At 37.0% G+C, this 17,171-nt stretch overlaps 1 protein-coding gene across 2 annotated transcripts in view; it reads right to left on the bottom strand.

The window, feature by feature from the left end:
• LOC144291584 (rho GTPase-activating protein 20-like) overlaps positions 1 to 17,171 on the bottom strand; it is a 68,058-nt gene that overhangs the window by 14,052 nt on the left and 36,835 nt on the right. For both annotated transcript variants that reach the window (XR_013358905.1, XM_077861184.1), the window contains exons 9-16: positions 16,473 to 16,622; positions 13,986 to 14,027; positions 13,266 to 13,350; positions 9,593 to 9,670; positions 7,315 to 7,375; positions 4,383 to 4,571; positions 2,626 to 2,801; positions 1,122 to 1,283 (exon numbers count right to left, since the gene is read on the bottom strand). Coding sequence is in view for 1 of the 2 variants with exons in the window: in XM_077861184.1 (XP_077717310.1) it covers positions 1,122 to 1,283; positions 2,626 to 2,801; positions 4,383 to 4,571; positions 7,315 to 7,375; positions 9,593 to 9,670; positions 13,266 to 13,350; positions 13,986 to 14,027; positions 16,473 to 16,622 (943 nt within the window). In the remaining variant the exon portion in view is untranslated. The remainder of the gene's footprint in view (positions 1 to 1,121; positions 1,284 to 2,625; positions 2,802 to 4,382; positions 4,572 to 7,314; positions 7,376 to 9,592; positions 9,671 to 13,265; positions 13,351 to 13,985; positions 14,028 to 16,472; positions 16,623 to 17,171) is intronic.

Raw genomic sequence — 17,171 nt, 5'->3', positions numbered from 1 at the left:
ACAGAAATGGGGGACAAGCTCTGCCTATGTCTCTGCCTCTCTCTTTCTCTCTGTGACTATCATAAATAATAATAAAAAAAATTAAAAAAAAAAGAAATGGGGGACAAGAAAAGACCAAATGTGACAAGGAAGGACCAAATATGACCTTGATTCTAAGAGTGTCATCATTACTGCCTTAACTTAGTTTTGTTGATAACTGTTAGCAAGTGCCAAGGTAGATGGATTAAATTCTCTATTCTAGTTCTCACATCTTTCTCCATTACGGTTTTAGCAATAGAACAGGATATCTGTGATGTAGCTGTATAATTTCCAAATTAATCTAGTTCTTGAATCGATCTCTTGACTTTCCAGAATTCCAAACTACTTTTGTCTGTTGCACCTACTCCAAAAGTTCGATTTATCCAAACTGGCATGTAGCAAGAGCTGGTTAACATGTCATTATAACCTTGGATGGTGGGCTAGACATCACAAATATTAACTAAAGGATGCCGAGGATGTGGTGAAAGGAGACACAAATGGCAAAATCCTTCCTTCATGAGTTATAAAGTAAAAGACATCAAGAAACAGGAGACAGTGAGGGTTAAGAATGATTGGTCACCTCACTGAGCCTTTTTGTATTCCTCATAAAGTAAACATTTGCTTACTATTGTGAAATTCCCTACCTATTCTCAAATTTTTCATATGATTTTTCTTTTGGAAACTGCCTTCATTAGGAGCGTGGTGAGGATGTCATCAAAAGCACTGGGGGTTATTCTGTATGTTAGTAAATTGAACACCAATAAAAAATAAATTAAAAAAAAAGCAGATGTTTGCTTTGGTAAATATTATGTATGTGTCAGTGTATACTTTGAAATTTATTATTATTACTAGTAGTCATATTAGTATTAGTATTTTGCATGGAGTCCTCAGGTAGGCTGTTCGTGGTGATAACAGAAAGTATTTCTAATGTATGGGGCTTTTAACTCCTACAGTAGCTTCCTTAAATTTGATTTCATGAAGTGTTTTCCAGTTTGACAAGTTCTTAATTAGTTATGCCTATGTTGGTTCCTGGGCAATCGTAATGAAAGACACCAATCACAGCTTCAGTTACCCATGTGTGGTAAACCTAGAACTTTCCCCACCTTTAAAACACATGCTACCACATGAACAGATTTGCTATAACAGTTAACTCTGTCCCCAGAATTTAGATTCTCTTTTAGGTTTCTGCATGAATTTATACAGGCTGATTTTCTGAAGATGCCTTCCAGGAGTGGTCCTTTCCGATTGATCACGGAAAGCATATCCTGTAGGAAAAAAAGAAGAGTATATGGCATTTCATATCCCAAGCCCAGAGCAAAAGCTTGCTTCCTTTTTGAAAGAGCTAGGCTATCGGATGGTTTACGGTTTTAGAGCTGGAAGACTAAAGTCAATTTAGATTCTTTAGTCAATGTCTCTCTATAGTTTTACCCAAAATCCACCTTACATACACTGAAACTTTGTAATCACTTATTTAAATCAGATTTTTTCATTGAATTTACCCTTTTAAATCAAACTTCTGTGTTTCTAGGCCTTTGTGGAATCCTCGCCTGTCTCCTACTTTACCAGTTTTGGCTCTTTATTCTCTTACATAGATGCCCTTCCCCATGTTTTCAAATCTTTTTGCCATACTCATTTCCCATTTGTTGATTCCTCTTTAAGTGTTTGTATCCTCCATTCCTACTATCTCTATTTCCCTTCCTCTTAAAAAAAAAAAAAAAAAAAAAAAAAAAAAAAAAAAAAAAAAAAAAAAACCTCAAATGCTCTCTTCTTATTATCTGATTACATTTCTTTCATGAGTCTTTCACTGTCTTTTGCTCTATCTTCATGTTCTCTCCCTGCAGTGTAGAAAGATAATAAGGGCGGGAGTCTGATAGACCAAGGGATCGGAAACCTATTATCATTCTGATCATTTGTGTGACCTGGGGCACATGCGAACTATATTGAAAGCTAATTCATTTGTAAAGTGTGGAGGATAATAGTTCCAGCTACCCCCTAAAATGGCTGTGATGCAAGGACTGGGGTAGTAGCAAGCATGTAACTAACATGGTAAATTTTTTCACACCTAGGATAACATTCCCAAATCTAGTGCAGGGTTGCAGAGGTACTGGGTACTCAGTAAATTTCCACACTGACAATTCAGTACACTGATTTGAGATAACACAGGCCAAACGCTGTGGCTGTCATTTAACGTGCTCTTTTAGAATTAGCAGATTCAGATATCCCTCAGGATGAGTCTTTATGCTTAGGTAAGATATTTTCAGTTGTTAGATTAAGTAGACTCAGTTGAAGGAGACCTGAGACTACTGTGAGTTCAGGAAGACAATAGCAGAATGTGAAGATGATTCATGCACACAGAGTCCATTTTGACTGATCTGAACAAGGCCTACATGGGTCTCTGTGGAAACAAGTGGAATGGACAAAACGTTCTGTTGTATTGGCCAAATGACTCTGCAGTAGGTAAATCAAATGACACTAGCAAAGCTTCTCAGCCAAAGCCAGGGTCTGTCTAATGATTTCTCCATTTAAGGGTTGGTTTGCATGAGAACACTTGGCCTCTCCGAGGTCCCTCTCCTCAGGAAGGTAATAAAAGACCAAACTGAGACCTACCAGTATTGGGAAGGGCAAGTTGTCCTTATCACAGATATCTGTGAGGGAAACCCCAAAGAGTTGTCGTGGTTTTGCAGATGGTGCAACTCTGCAGTGGTTTTTCTGGCAAGTGCCAGCGCGCCACCAAAAGGCCCAGTCTCTGAAAACAGTGCTTTTCATGGTCTTCTGGCCTGAATCTAAGGAAGAAGGGAGATTAGTGTATTTTAATTCACTTAGCATTATTTTCACCATTGCCATTATACAGTGTGTTCATTGTAGTGGCTAGAAGAGGGAAACTGAGTCATTTATTTGTAGAACTCTCCTCGTTCTGATGTTGGCTAACAGCATCCTCATGGTGTTGATAAGTTCTTACCCATATCCTTCAGACTGATGGTTAAACTTTGGGACTTGATCAGATTGAAGGTCAGTATTTCCTGTGCCATCAGTTACTGCCGGTTACACTGCATCAGGAGGCACTGAACCTGTAGATGTGTTTTCTACTGGAGTGATCAGTGGGTTCAGGTGTCAGATCTGATTTTAAAAGCTAGAAGGATTTGGTATGCAAATCAGGCTGAGTGTGGTAATCCTCTGCTTTCACAGCCAGTCTCCCCTCAGCCTCAGATTTCCTCTTTGGCTTTCTGAGTGCTCAAGTTCTACCATCCAAAGGATCTGCTTCTCAGGACACAATCTGCCTGAGCCCTACTTCTATGTTCCTCTGCTCTGGGCCATCTTCAAGGATGACTTGCTGCAGTCAGGGTCCTTGGGATGTTGTCATTACATGCTGGCCCTCTGGTGGCTGTGTTTTCTTGTCATACCCCACCAACCCACCCAGAGATGATATTTTCAGTTAAATAGGTTGAACATTTACTGAAAAGAGCCTAAACCACAATGAAGTGTGGAAACACACTTCCTCACACACACACTCAAACATATATGTAAATATACACCTACACACAAGTACAAGGCTTGAAAGAAATCATAGAAAAGCAAAACAATGAGAGGTCATGAATGCATTTATAGAGGTTATGAATGCATATGCACCAGTTTCCAGAGATGATTTTTCATTACTCAACATTCCCTATGAAGGAAGAGCTTTCCAAAGAAAAGGTGACCAGCAGTGAGAAGCTGAGTTCAAAGTTTCTAGTGCTCAGCTGTGAATGTTTCCCTTTGAAGATACCTTAACATTGCTTAAATAACTGATTTCTTTAAGAGTCAGCAGATGAGCCAAGTTGTCGAAGGATAAACAAATGAGGAACATTTCACCAAATAACCTTGAACACCTGGCCACTTGGCTTTTCTGGGATGTAGTGAGTGCATCACCACCTCCACTCATGTGGGTGCCAGCCCTGCACCAGAAGCATCCTGGTCCTGCCACTGAGGAAGCTTAGCATTTTAAAGCTTCAGTTTGCTCAACTTTAACATAAATGATGCTGCCTACAACTCGTTAAACTAAATATATGATATACTACTCAGCACAAGGCATGGCTCAGGGCAGCCTTGAAAGTGCTCTGGGGATATAGAGAAAGACAGGAGTTAATGGTCTTCCAAAAGATTTAAAACAAGAAAACAACCTTCATAGAAATGAGTTGGGTCTTGATGTCAGACTTTTGAATTTTTCTAAGCTTGATTTTTGGTAGTGTTTGCATTCTTTCCTATACTGTTCCTCCTCATTGATGACAATAAGCTCACCCAGAAAGAATAAACTGTGTGTCTGAATTGTGTTTAAGCATGGAGACATGAGCCAAGGGAAGGCACTTGAAGAAAGGCAAGTGGCTCACCTCTCCCTTGCTTGTTCTGGGCTGGGTGCCTGGGCTTCAGTATGAAATGGATTTGCATGTCTGTGATCTTCTGCTCCAGAAGGAGGGACTCCTGAGTAGGGGAAGGAGAGACGGAGTCCTCTGCTTCCTTTGGCAGCAGTTTAGTAGATGGAAGATGGCTCATTTTAATTCCATAGGGATGTTCATGTCCTGTATGGAAAGAAACCTGAATATTTAGGCTGATGGTGATGGCTGTCATCAAACCTACCTTACCACGAGTGTAAGCATCACCCTATTTGTATATGTTGGTATTTTTCTGGGACTTCTAGATAAAGAAGGCTGTGCCTCCTGAGTGAGCATCATATGCACCCTTGTGGGAACACCTTACAGAAAGCGTGTGCCCAAGGGAAAGATTTTAAGAAGAGAAAACAATTTAAAGCATGTTACATGAAATACATATATTCATGAGTGCATTAAACAATGCTGACTTTTTCTGTGTTTCTATCTGAGAATGTTTAAGTTTTTCTAGTTTGTGCCTTGACACTAACTAGATCTATACATCTTAGGCAAATTACTTGACCCCGTCGAGCCTTACATTCATTCTTTGAAATGCTTGTCCACACACAAACTTATCAGAGTGAATATATTAATAAGCATTGGTGGTTAATATTTTTTATTTTTTATTTATTTTTTATTTTTATTTTTTGGTTAATAAATTTTTAAATATTTGGAGTATATATATAAAGAATTGCTATCTTCACTATTCTCTCCAACAGAATGTCAGTCGAACAGATTTTTTTTTCATTTCCTTTTGTCAATTCTCCAGCCAGAGCTACTCGAGAGTAGTGGGATGTGTTGCCCTTATGCTTTATGGTTCCCTCCCACTGCTGCCCTCCCTCTATGGGTGTCCTGCCAGGCAATGATCAGAAGGAAGGGTGTGCAGAGTGGGAAACCCAGAAGCAAACTGTAAAACGATGGTTAGAGAATAGAAAACCACACCCACAGCCATCCAGAATTGCCTGCCAAGTGATTTGTTTTGCTCTTTTATGCTTTAAATTGTTTTTCCTCTCTAGAGAATTCTCAAAGACCCTATGCAATGATATGGATTTCATTTTTTAAGAATAGAATGAAAATTCTCATTCTGTCATTTCAGATTTATTATTGAATGTACCTAAAGGAGCTTTTGCTGTTCTTTTCATCCGTCATAAATGCAATGTTCACAAGAATCACAGGGACTTCCCTCCATTAAGGAAAAAGAAGCTTCTATGACAGCAATACAACCAAGCCAAGATAACCAGGAGTTAATCCACAATTGAGAATTGAGAGTATGTTTAAAAAATGCATTTTGAATGCTGTAATGGATCATCATGAACAACAGGCTCTTCAGATTCCTTAGAGCTGCGTTCGTGTGTGAAGCTATTCAAAGTCTAAAAAGTTATCATCTACATCATTTTTATCTAAATTAATGCACTTTATTAAAACATATATAAGTATTTAGCTTTTTTCCTTTTTACTGCTAACCATTTTTTTTAGATTTTATTTATTTATTCATGAGAAACAGAGAGAGAGAAAGAGGCAGAGACACAGGCAGAGGGAGAAGCAGGCTCCATGCAGGGAGCCCAATGTGGGAGTCGATCCCAGCTCTCCAGGATCACACCCTGGGCTCAAGGCAGTGCTGAACCGCTGAGCCACCAGGGCTGCCCCTGTCCAACTTTTACAAAGATATCAACATTAATTCAAAACAGGAAGTGGTACTGGGGGATTTTGATCTCAGTGATGAGCTTTGTGACTCTATAGTCTAAGACTGGGAATATATATTTTGCAGAAAGAAATTGGTTGTTTTTTTTAAAAAAGGAAATTGGTTGTTTAGATTTCCAGATTATTTGAAAAAGAGTTATAGCTTCACAGGTTTATTAAAAGGATAAAGAATTTCTTTTTTTTTTTAATTCATGACAGACACACAGAGAGGGAGAGAGAGAGGCAGAGACACAGGCAGAGGGAGAAGCAGGCTCAATGCAGGGAGCCCGATGTGGGACTCGATCCCGGGTCTCCAGGATCCGGCCTTGGGCTGAAGGCGGTGCTAAACCACTGAGCCACCCGGGCTGCCCAAGGATAAAGAATTTCATGTAAGAAGGAATGCTTTAAGATTTCTAGAAGAGATTATTGTCACCATTACCATCTATTACTATACTTCAAGGTCTGCTACCGACCCTGTCTTCTTTTTCTTTTTTTAAAATCCTTCCATTACTGGAAACACTAAACAATTTTGCTAATCCAAAGATTTTTTTTCAGAGAACTTGTGCTAATAACTATTTTAGAAGAGGTGCAATCTGTTTATCAATAACCTTAAGATCAGTGATGGAAAAAACCTGAGAAACAGCAAAGTGCAGGCGATTTCATCAGTGAAGACTAGAGGAGTTTAAATGTGATTATCTCATTTTCTTTATGATGCAGAGAAAAGTGGGCACAGGGCAGGGGTGTTAAATACATATCTGTAACCAGATTCAGGGACATAACTGGATTTTAGAGGATTCTCACAAAATAGAGGCTTCTTAGTAGTTAGGAACTAGAATTCAAGATTGAAATATGAAAAATAAATGTATGGGAAAAAAATTCCCATCCATTTTGCTTTCATACCTAAGTGAGTAAATAAGTAAGTAAATAGTAAATAATCACACTTTTTCAAGACAGCTCTGTTTGTCAGGTAACAAGAAGTAGAAACAAAAATTTACATTTCTCTCCCTCACTAAATCATAGCTGCTGAATGAAGAGATGTTATCAATGCCTGGGAAACAGTACCTGGTAATTATTTAATAAACATGTGAGGGAATATAACATGTGATTTTCACTTTTAAGGATTTTGAAGCTTAAGAAAGAACAACCATTACTTTGAAACTTTGAGTTACAATTTTGAACCTAATCAATCCCATCTTAGATTTTCCCTGACACTTACCAGTTAGTGGAAGTTTTTCCTTGCCAGAACTCACCCACAGCTGGAAGTCTTTCTCAGAGCCCTTGGAAACAAAAAGAACTAGGTGTCAAAACAAATCTTTCACAGTACTTGAAGAACACATTTCCTTAGCATATCTGTATTTCCAAAAAGAAGAATTGGGGCCAGGATAAATGGCATTTGGTCCATGGAGGTAGCTATAGTACTTGTTAACTAGTTCCCCTCACAACTTCCAATAGACTGTCCCAGATTCTTGTAATTTTTGATAAAGACCGGGAAACCACAGTACAGCCAGCCCCTCACTTTGTGGGTGATCCATGGCATAAGAAATGAGATTTGTGTCCCTTTACTACGGAGTAAAAGTCTCATCTCAGAGTCCTCTCTTCTGCTGTCTCTAGACTCCTTGGATAGTGTTGGCTTTTGTCTCCAAATGCCCCTGCCCAGAGATGCATGTTGTCCAGAGAGCCATATACTCTGCTATGACTAATCCTGAGCAAAGTAACTTGAGAGGCATCAATAGCTCAGCAGCCCTGAACAAAAGGAGACAAATGCCCAAGAGACCTTTAGGAGATCGTGGAGGGAAGTCAGCCACTGGCTTTGGGGCAGGCAAACCCCACTTTAGGGAGAGAAAGGATGAGGACTCTAGACATGTCAGATGCAGAAAACGATTACTCCCAGCAGAATTATTGCCCAGTAATACTGGAAATACCAATTGTTTGAAACAAACAATTCTAAATTATAAAGATTGCTGAACTATTTTAAAGAGTCTTCCAGGAGACTAAAACAAAAAATGTTTGAAATAGAATTATTGGTAATAGTTACCATGTGCCCTTGACTCTTGACTAAAAATCATGGCCTTCACCTTATGAAGGAATGTCACAGGTATGGATGGGCACAGACACAGATACACACACACACACACACACACACACACACACACAGCTAAATCTGCTCAAGATTGTGTTGCAAATAAGAAGTAAGAGCTAATAAGGTAGGGTAGGGTTTGGAAATGCCATGCTGGAATCCTTTAAATCAGGTATACATAAAGCCAAATAACCCCAGTTCTTCATTAAAATAGAAATTCTTTGCCTAGTGACATTGATCACTTTAAGCAAAGAAAATCACAAACGTGAAATAAAATGAGTTAAATCATTAATCAATCTCCCCACCTTCATCCCTCAAACCACTCACTCTCTTTTCCAGGATTTAATTCTTACTTAGGGTTTATATATCATACAGGTTAGAAATGTATGTAGAGATGTGCTTTAGTCAGTACATATAAATTCAATTTTATTTTGGATGTATTATTAAATGTTGTTTGTACAGAAATCATTGATCTCTTCTGCCAAATTCCAGTTGCTCTGAAGTTTTAAAGGGCTTTATTATACCATTGGGTCAGATAGAATTTACAAACAATCTTATGATTATGTCATGTCACATTTACAGAGGATTTTGGATAAGAAGCTGTGCTTTCCAAGTGCTCCCTTTGGTTCTCTCCATCTATCACTGTCCCTCTTTTTTCCCTTATAAAACCTCATCCTCAAATATATTTCTCTTTCATAAAAAGATATCAGCAACTCACACGAGCACCATCAAAAGGTAAAGAAAAGACAGTTAAAACCCAAACAAGATGAAAGTGCTATGTACAAATGCCCCAGATCCATGGTCTTATTCAGAACTTATCTTTGTCTTTACCAGTTCCTAAAGAGTATGAGCTGCTTCATCCTCAGGATCTGCATCAAACAGAGGTAGCTTGTAGCCATGTAGTCTTTATGTCAAAAGGTACAACAGAACATGTAATTTAGGATTCATTAAACAGATTGAGTTCTTCCTTGTGTGATAACTAGGGTCAATAGGGATGGGGACGTATCAGAATTGAAAACACAGAAAAGAGTCCAATAGAGGAGGAAATATTTAGAAATTTAGAAACAAAAAAAAAGAAATTTAGAAACATTGTTATTGTCTGTATTTAAAATATATACAATAAACTGCATGTTGTTATTAGCACTCTAAAATTATAGCCCAAACTTAGACTATGACTTTGAATTTTCAGAAAATTTAAAATGGGAATATAAGATAGCACTCATGTATAAGCTAATACTATAGCTTTGCTGCCTTCAATTTCTAAAGTTGGAAGGACAAAATATGACTGTTATCTACAATAATCAGCTGTCTTATGATGGGAGGTGCACAACACACACATACACATACACACACACAGACACAAATCTCAAAAGTCAAAGTTGGTTCGTAAACTAAAAATAGTTTATAGGCAACTTACGGTTATTCCCAGCATTGTTAGTAACATGTTGATAGTGTCATTTGCCGTGTCGGAATTTGTCACTGTTATAGTTACGGACTGTAAAAAATAAATAAGAAAAATTGCTACAAATTTTTTTTTAGATTTAAAGCATGTGACCAAATAATTGTCAAATTATTATCCATACTCCAAAGGTAAAGCTTGTTTTCAGGTAATGACAAAGTAAAGCACGTGTAGAACACGAACCCTTAATTATATTTTCATTTTTTTTATGTAACATGAAGCTAGTAGGAAACATGTCAGTAAAACATATATTTCCCTCCAAGAATTTGTGGCATACAAAATACAGCAGCTGAAGCAAGGAAGAGAAAAACTGAGAATTCCAAGAGGGCACTTGGGTGAAACTCAGCTCCATAAGGCTATTTCCAAAATGGTGGGAGGGGGATAGTATTAAAGGAAGGCACTAGATACTTTCCTCTCTTACTGAGTTGTGTTTGTATAGTATGGCTTAGTTCCTTTGTAATTACATAGTCGGTTTCAGTAAAATCAGATAAGAACTGGCTATGAAAGACACTTTTTTTAAAAACTACTATTTAGTCTGTATTTTCTTTGTCAGGCATCATGGTTAACTAAGACTTCCATTGTTGCAATCTGTTAAGACAAATAAAACCAATGAATCTAGGAAATGAGACTGGAAATGTTAGAAGTTTATGTTCTATTCACAACTCTGCCAGTGAGTAGATACTTATAATAGCTCTCTATCAGACCATACATTGAGAAACTGCTCCATACAACTAGGAAAAGTTTACAGAAAATTTTCTGAAAGGGGTTAATAGGAATCTGAGATGGATCTATAAAACTATCTCAATTACAAAAGTCATTTTAAAATAAGAGAATATGTAACCAGAACATTTACTATGCATACAGTTTTTGTAACATTTTTAGGCAATGGGGCCTGTGTCCTTCAGGAAACAGTGCATAAAGAAGAAACAGCACAAGTGGACACTCACAGGCCTTGAAAATATTAAAAGCAAAGTTAAAAGATGCTCTTTCATAATTCATTCCTTGTCCTTTCATTGTATTTTTCTTCCTATGAATTGAATGCAATTACTTGATATCACAGATGGTCCAAAAGTAATTCAATAGTCATTCAAATAGTCATTGAAATAGTAATTCAAGGGATGTATGTATATTTTCCTGCATGTTGTAGGATCTCCCAACAGACAAATTCCATTAGAAGGAACTCTCTCTAAACAAATAACTTCAGAAAAACAAACTATTTTTTGAAATAATTCAAAAGAAAAAGAAAAGTTAGTTTTTGTTCATGAGTCAAACTGTTACTTAATATATGAAGAACCAGGAAAATGAGATCAATTTTCAAGAGCTGAAGCCACACCTGAGATGATCTAGATGCTTAGACTATTAGCCAAAAACAGCTATTACAATAATGCTCAATGATACAAATGAAAATGTGCTCACAATAAACAAAAATAGAGGCATCTTAGTATAGAAATAAGAAGTATTTATGACTTTTCCTTTTTTGAGAGGAAAAATATTTAAAAATAGAAATTTTTATCTGAAAAAATATTTTTTAAAAATTTATTGACTAGGCTACATTGCATAATGGAGATGATGAAAAGAAGTCAGTGATTTGAAAATAGATACTAGAAATTATCCAGTGTGAAGAAGAAAAGGGGGGAAAAGATTGAAAAAATTAACAGAGCCTGAGAGATCTCTGAACAATGTGAAAGTGTCTGATATGCAAAGAATGGAACTGTCACAAGGAGAGAAAGAGAAATAATGAGGAAGGAAATATTTGATGTAATAATGATTAAAATTTCCCAAATTTGGTGAAGGCATCAATTTATAAATTCAAGAAATTCAAAAAAAATTCAAGAAATTCAGAATATGTCAAATAGGACAGATTCAAAGAAAACCATGCTTAGGTACTTCCTAGCCACACTGTTAAAAACCAAAAATAAAGAGAAAACTTGAAAGCAGCTAGAGAAAAAATGACAAATCACCTACTGAGGATTAATGTTTAATCACAGACTACTCATCAGAAAGCATCAAGAGCAAAAGACTGGAACATCTCTAAAGGACTAAAAGGAAAAAATCTGCAAACAAAATTCTACATCCCCAAAAATATCCTTCAAGAGTCAGTGTCAATAAATAAAGCCATATTCAGATAAAAGAAATTAAGTAAATCTGTTTGCACCAGTTTTGCACAAGGAATGCTAAGAATCATCTTTCTACGATGAAGTGAAACAGTGCAGTGGGAAACCTGGATCTTTAATAATGGGTGAAGAACATCAGAAATGTTTATTTCACCCAAACTATACCTCAATAAAGTTGATTTTTAAAAAATTCAAGGTAATTTTCCAAGGAAAGTTCTGAATGTAAACCACTGCCACAATTGATATCAAAGGCAGAGACGAGAATGTGCTCTGCTGCTAGAGAATTCTCTCTCCTTCATGCAGTGCATCTAGCCTGCACTTAGCAACAGATCAAAATATTTGCATGGCTTTTGCTTTAGCCAGGAATATCTTTTTTTTCCACCTTCAAATAATGTTTTGTGTGATCTAGAGCTACTTCAAACTATAACAACAACCACAAAAAAAATGCCATTTAAAGATACCCAAAGTATCTTGTTCATCACTGTAAATGTCTTGGCTACTGTACTACAATTTCAGAAATCAAATTTTACACACAAAACTGGGCCAATTGGTTTGATTTTTTTCTCCCCACGGTATAAAGAAATTGAAATAGAAATATGCTGATCCCTTAAAAGTGTCATCCCTCTTAGTTCAATTCAATCCTGATATTCCTTGGAACAAAAGACTTTTCAAAACTCCTCTGCATTTGACATAACTACTCAATGAAACACCTGATCCTTAAGTGGATCCTGTACTAGAAAGGAGACATTATTGAGGTCAACTGACAAAATGAGAATGGGAATGGCAGAGTAAAGTATTATGCCAAGGTTAAATTCACTAAAGGTGATAACTGTAGAATATCTTTATTCTTAAGAAATGCTTAGGTTTAAGGAAAAAGGGCCATAGTATATGTATGACCCTCAAACGTAAGTATACACATACATGTAATAGACAGAGAGAAAGAAAATAAGTGATAAAGCAAATGGAATAAAGTGTTACCAATAGGTGAATCTAGATAAAGAGTATACGGGGTCTTTTTGTATTACTTTTATACTTACAACTTTTCTCTGAGTTTATAGTTATACCAAATAAAATATCTGGAGGGGAAAAAGGACTGTGGAGACAATCCAGACCATTCTGTATGTAAGTGGTGGCCACTGGGGAAAAAATGGTTGATTCTAAATCACTGTATTACAAGCCACTATAAGCAATTAGAAGGATCCAGAGAAATGTTATAGACACTTAACATCCGATACTCTTTCCTTGCTTAAGCACTGTAGTATGTATTCCTCTTGCTTCATATTACCTAGGATGCAGTTTTTAGGTCTATAAAGCAGTACATGGAGAGGGGGAAAATACATTTTTCCTCATGGCACTTTTCTAAATATTCTCTCTCTCTTCCTACCTTTTGCTCTCTCTTTCCTCTCTCCCCAACTCACTGCTTCCTCCCTCTCTGTGTCTCCACCTCTATCTCCATCTTTTTCATTCAGTCAGAATTAGGAACTCAGAATTTAATTGTTGGTCTTAAAAATACTCACACAGGCACAGTTCTTGATGTTCTCAGTGAAGATTTTGAGGAGAATGCTTTTTGGCTGCTCCTTCTCTTTGGCTAGCATGATGTACCTAATCGAATTTGATAGTAACCCAAAATAGAGTAGGATAAATTACCTTACTTTCCAATCAATTTATGTTGATCATGTTTTCAACGTACTTTGTTATTTTTAAATGCATATAAATAAGCACAGCAAAACCAAATTTTGGGTCAGAAGGAAACATGCAAAAATATTTCAGGAAAATAAGCTGTGACTCGGAAAACAATGGATCACTCTCGTCATGTGAGATTTGACCAGCAGATCCAGTCACCAAAGCTTTCCTGCCTAGCTAGACCAGAGGGCATACTAGCACCTTCAAATGTAGGAATTAGAAGTTGCTTTCAGCATTACTCGGTAGGGTAGACTGCACTTATGGAAATTTAATATATGTTTTGAGAATAATGTTAGCTATAATCATGAGGTTGGAGAGCGGGGGAAGATGAGAGTGATAACCAGAATTTCATAAAAAATAAGCAATATATGCATGTAAAGGAGAGCAGGTTATTTGTAGTAATGGCCAGGGTACAATTAAATAAGAAATCATTGGAGGATAGTGTAACAATTTCTACTAAGGGGAGGGAACATAGTTTGGGGGCACTGCTTTGAAGAGATCTACATTTTTTCCATCATGGGTTAAAGACTTATAATAATACATTGACAAAATACCTTTGAAGGTAAGAACGCCATTTTTCCTTTTGTTCTGAAGAACTGCAATTCAAAAAATGAGAAGAAAAAAATTGAGGAACGTACAATACTCCTACTAACATATTAAGATCACCATTCCAGATTAAAAATATCAGGAGCCCGTTGTTAAGGGATGTGGATGTGTAAATTGTACTCCCCTTAGAGTTGGGCTTTTGGTGGACTCTATTAAAGCAATGGGAAGTAGATCCTAAAGAGGAAGAAAAGTTGATTTCAAATCTGAAAACTTAATTGTGACTATGTGATGCAAGCTATGTGATCATGGGCATGTTGTTAACCACTTTGATATTTAGTTTCCAGAACTGGAAAAAGGTTAATTATAGCTCAGAGTGTTCCTGCAGCTGCAAGGGCTATTCAGATATAAAGAATATTACCATTCAAATTAAATCACATTTAAGAAATTTAGCAATTTGATGGAACTGTCTTGGCTCAGAAACAAGAATATCTTTTTCAGAAAAAAACACCTGTAATATTTTTATTTCTTTATACATATGGCAGATTGTAATATGTTAAATTAGTTCCTAAAAACCGTATTCTTCATCACTGTGATCTTCTGAGAAAGATCAATCCCCTGATGCAAAATTACTAAAGATCAGTATGTTCTCTGCTAAAATTTTCACAGCATTTAATATCCAAAGTTGCAAATGTCTTAAGGCTCATTCACATGTGGGCTTATCACTTACCAGCATTTTTTTTGTTGTGGTAAATTACACATAAAAGAAAATTGACCATTAGTGACCTTTAGTATATTCATCGTTCTGTGCAACCATCGTGACTGAACATGTTTATCACCCCAAAGCAAACATGTGTCTATTAAGCAGTCACTCTCCCTTCCCTCCTGTCCCTAGCTCCTGTTCCACATTTTGTATATTTGTTGATATACACTTGGTTTCTTTTTCTTTATTCTCTTTCTTTCTTTCTTTCTTTCTTTCTTTCTTTCTTTCTTTCTTTCTTTCTTTCTTTACTATTGTCAACAATACTGCTACAAACGTTTGTGTATTAATTTTTGCATGGACATATATTTTCCTTTCTCTTGGATATGTGTCTGGAGGTCATATGTAATTGTGTTTCACTTATTGAGGAGCCATCAAACTGTCCACAGTGGCTGTCACATTCTATAATTCTACCAGCAACACTACTCCCCACCCTCTCCATCACCATTTCAGGACCTGTCGCATCAAGAAAGTAGAATGCCCATTTAGTGTCCCAACCTGCCTAGGTGCATAGACACAGCTTCTAGTTACTCATGCCAATATGCAGAACAGTAATAATAATCAATAACAAAAGCATTAGGTGCCAGATGTTGTTATATGTGCCTTCTATCTATTTATACAGCCTTTTTAACTAACAGTTAAATGGCTTCCACATTTTCCTCCTATTAGGGGGAAACTTTTTTTTTGGACACTCCCCTACCAAACACTTTATATATTCCCTTTTTTTTTTTTTAATTCCCATTTGAAACTCTTTCCTTCCACTTGCAACCTGGAGAAGATATTAAGCAATGGGAACTGATGATCTTTATGCAAAAGAAGACCTGCAGAGAGGATATAAATACATGTTTCTTCCTAATAAGATTTGAAAATTTTTCATTAATTCAACAGCTGCATTATAGGATTAATAAATTAACAACTTGTAAAGATTTTTGTTGTCTTACATTTATGATGACCTGTGAGATTTTGGTGGAGTGGGGTGAGGAGAAGAAAGCAGTGTGTTAAGTACAACCGCGTAAAACAGGAATGAGGCTTGGGGTGTGGATGTTTCAAACAGAGATGCAAGTGTGGCATGATCCCTGTAAACTCAGAGGTGTCTGCTCAGGATATCCAGGGTCGAGATCCACATTCCCCATCCTCTTGTCAGCCTAAAAATGTGTCTTACACAACTAAACTCTACTCAATGGAATCATATTTTGTTTTAGATCGTCACCAACTAAGATAATCTGTACACAGCAATTCAGGCAACCTAGTATCCAACGGCATGATCAATTTATTTGTATAATTACATACTGATGTTAAGGGAATTAACTTGGGAGTGTAAAAGCAATTTTTCAAATTTAATTGGACCCTTTAATAGTACTTGCTCAAGAAATCTATTCCGGTGATTTAAAAATGCAGATACTCCCTGGGAATCAGAGGGCAGGATCTTGGAGAGGAGACCTTGAACCTCACTCTGTTGATTCTCCTTCCACAGAACTAGAACTCCTAACTCCTCAAGTGGCTACTAGAGCCCATTTGAAAAACCATTGATCAAAACTGAAGGAAATTACTCCAGTAGTTCCCACTATACATTATCTACTTGTTTCCATGTGGATATAAGCACCTTCTTAGGCAAAGTACAAGGCAAAACAAGTGTCATGGGAGGTCAAAAAGTGAGTCACCAGCTTGGTAGACAATAGATTTCAATGTTATCCTTTTCAAGCCATGTAGATACAGGACACCAAGGCATCGGTCTTACCTGAAGGTGGCCACAAAGTTTACCGTGGGCCAGCCCAACACAAAGGACCTCCCAGAACTGATGTTGGCATCTCCCACTGTATCCATGCAGTTGGCAATCCACATGGTGTTCAGTGGTATTTTCTTTTTTATCTTAAAGTTTTTCTTATACCTAGAAAGATCCCAAACATGACCTCTGTTAGTTCATTTCAAAATGTTATGGGAGCAGCTGTGTTCATTAGAGACCAGTTCTCACTGCTCCGGGGCAAATCAGGTCTCCCACATCTCTATTACCCTCTGTGCACACACAGCAAATGGTTAGATGGGCCTTTGCAATGTGTGTGTTGAGCAAACTCTGGCTTGGAAAACTGAAAACACTCTAATGGCAGCAAATAGCCATATTTTTGAATGGTGAGTGTTGAGTAACCACTGTATATTTTAGAGCTTTGTAGGAAAACCATTAATTCATTTGCTATTGCTGGATTTGTTACCTATTACACATAATTTTATGGCTATTATTGCAGTTAATTATTCATTTATGACTTGCATACTTCAAAAAGTGTTTGAGGGGCTGAACAAAGGTACATGATACATGACTTATAAAAATAGTGATACAATTTTTTTCTTAAGAGAGACAAACCAAGGGCACCTGGGTGGCTCAGTCAGTTAAGCATCCAACTCTTGGTTTTGGCTTGGGCCACGATCTCAGGCTCTTGAGATC

Source organism: Canis aureus, chromosome 20 (genome assembly GCF_053574225.1).
Source record: "Canis aureus isolate CA01 chromosome 20, VMU_Caureus_v.1.0, whole genome shotgun sequence".
NCBI lineage: Eukaryota > Metazoa > Chordata > Mammalia > Carnivora > Canidae > Canis > Canis aureus.
Note: the sequence above shows the minus strand (reverse complement) of the source record. Positions and strands in the feature narration are given on the sequence as shown.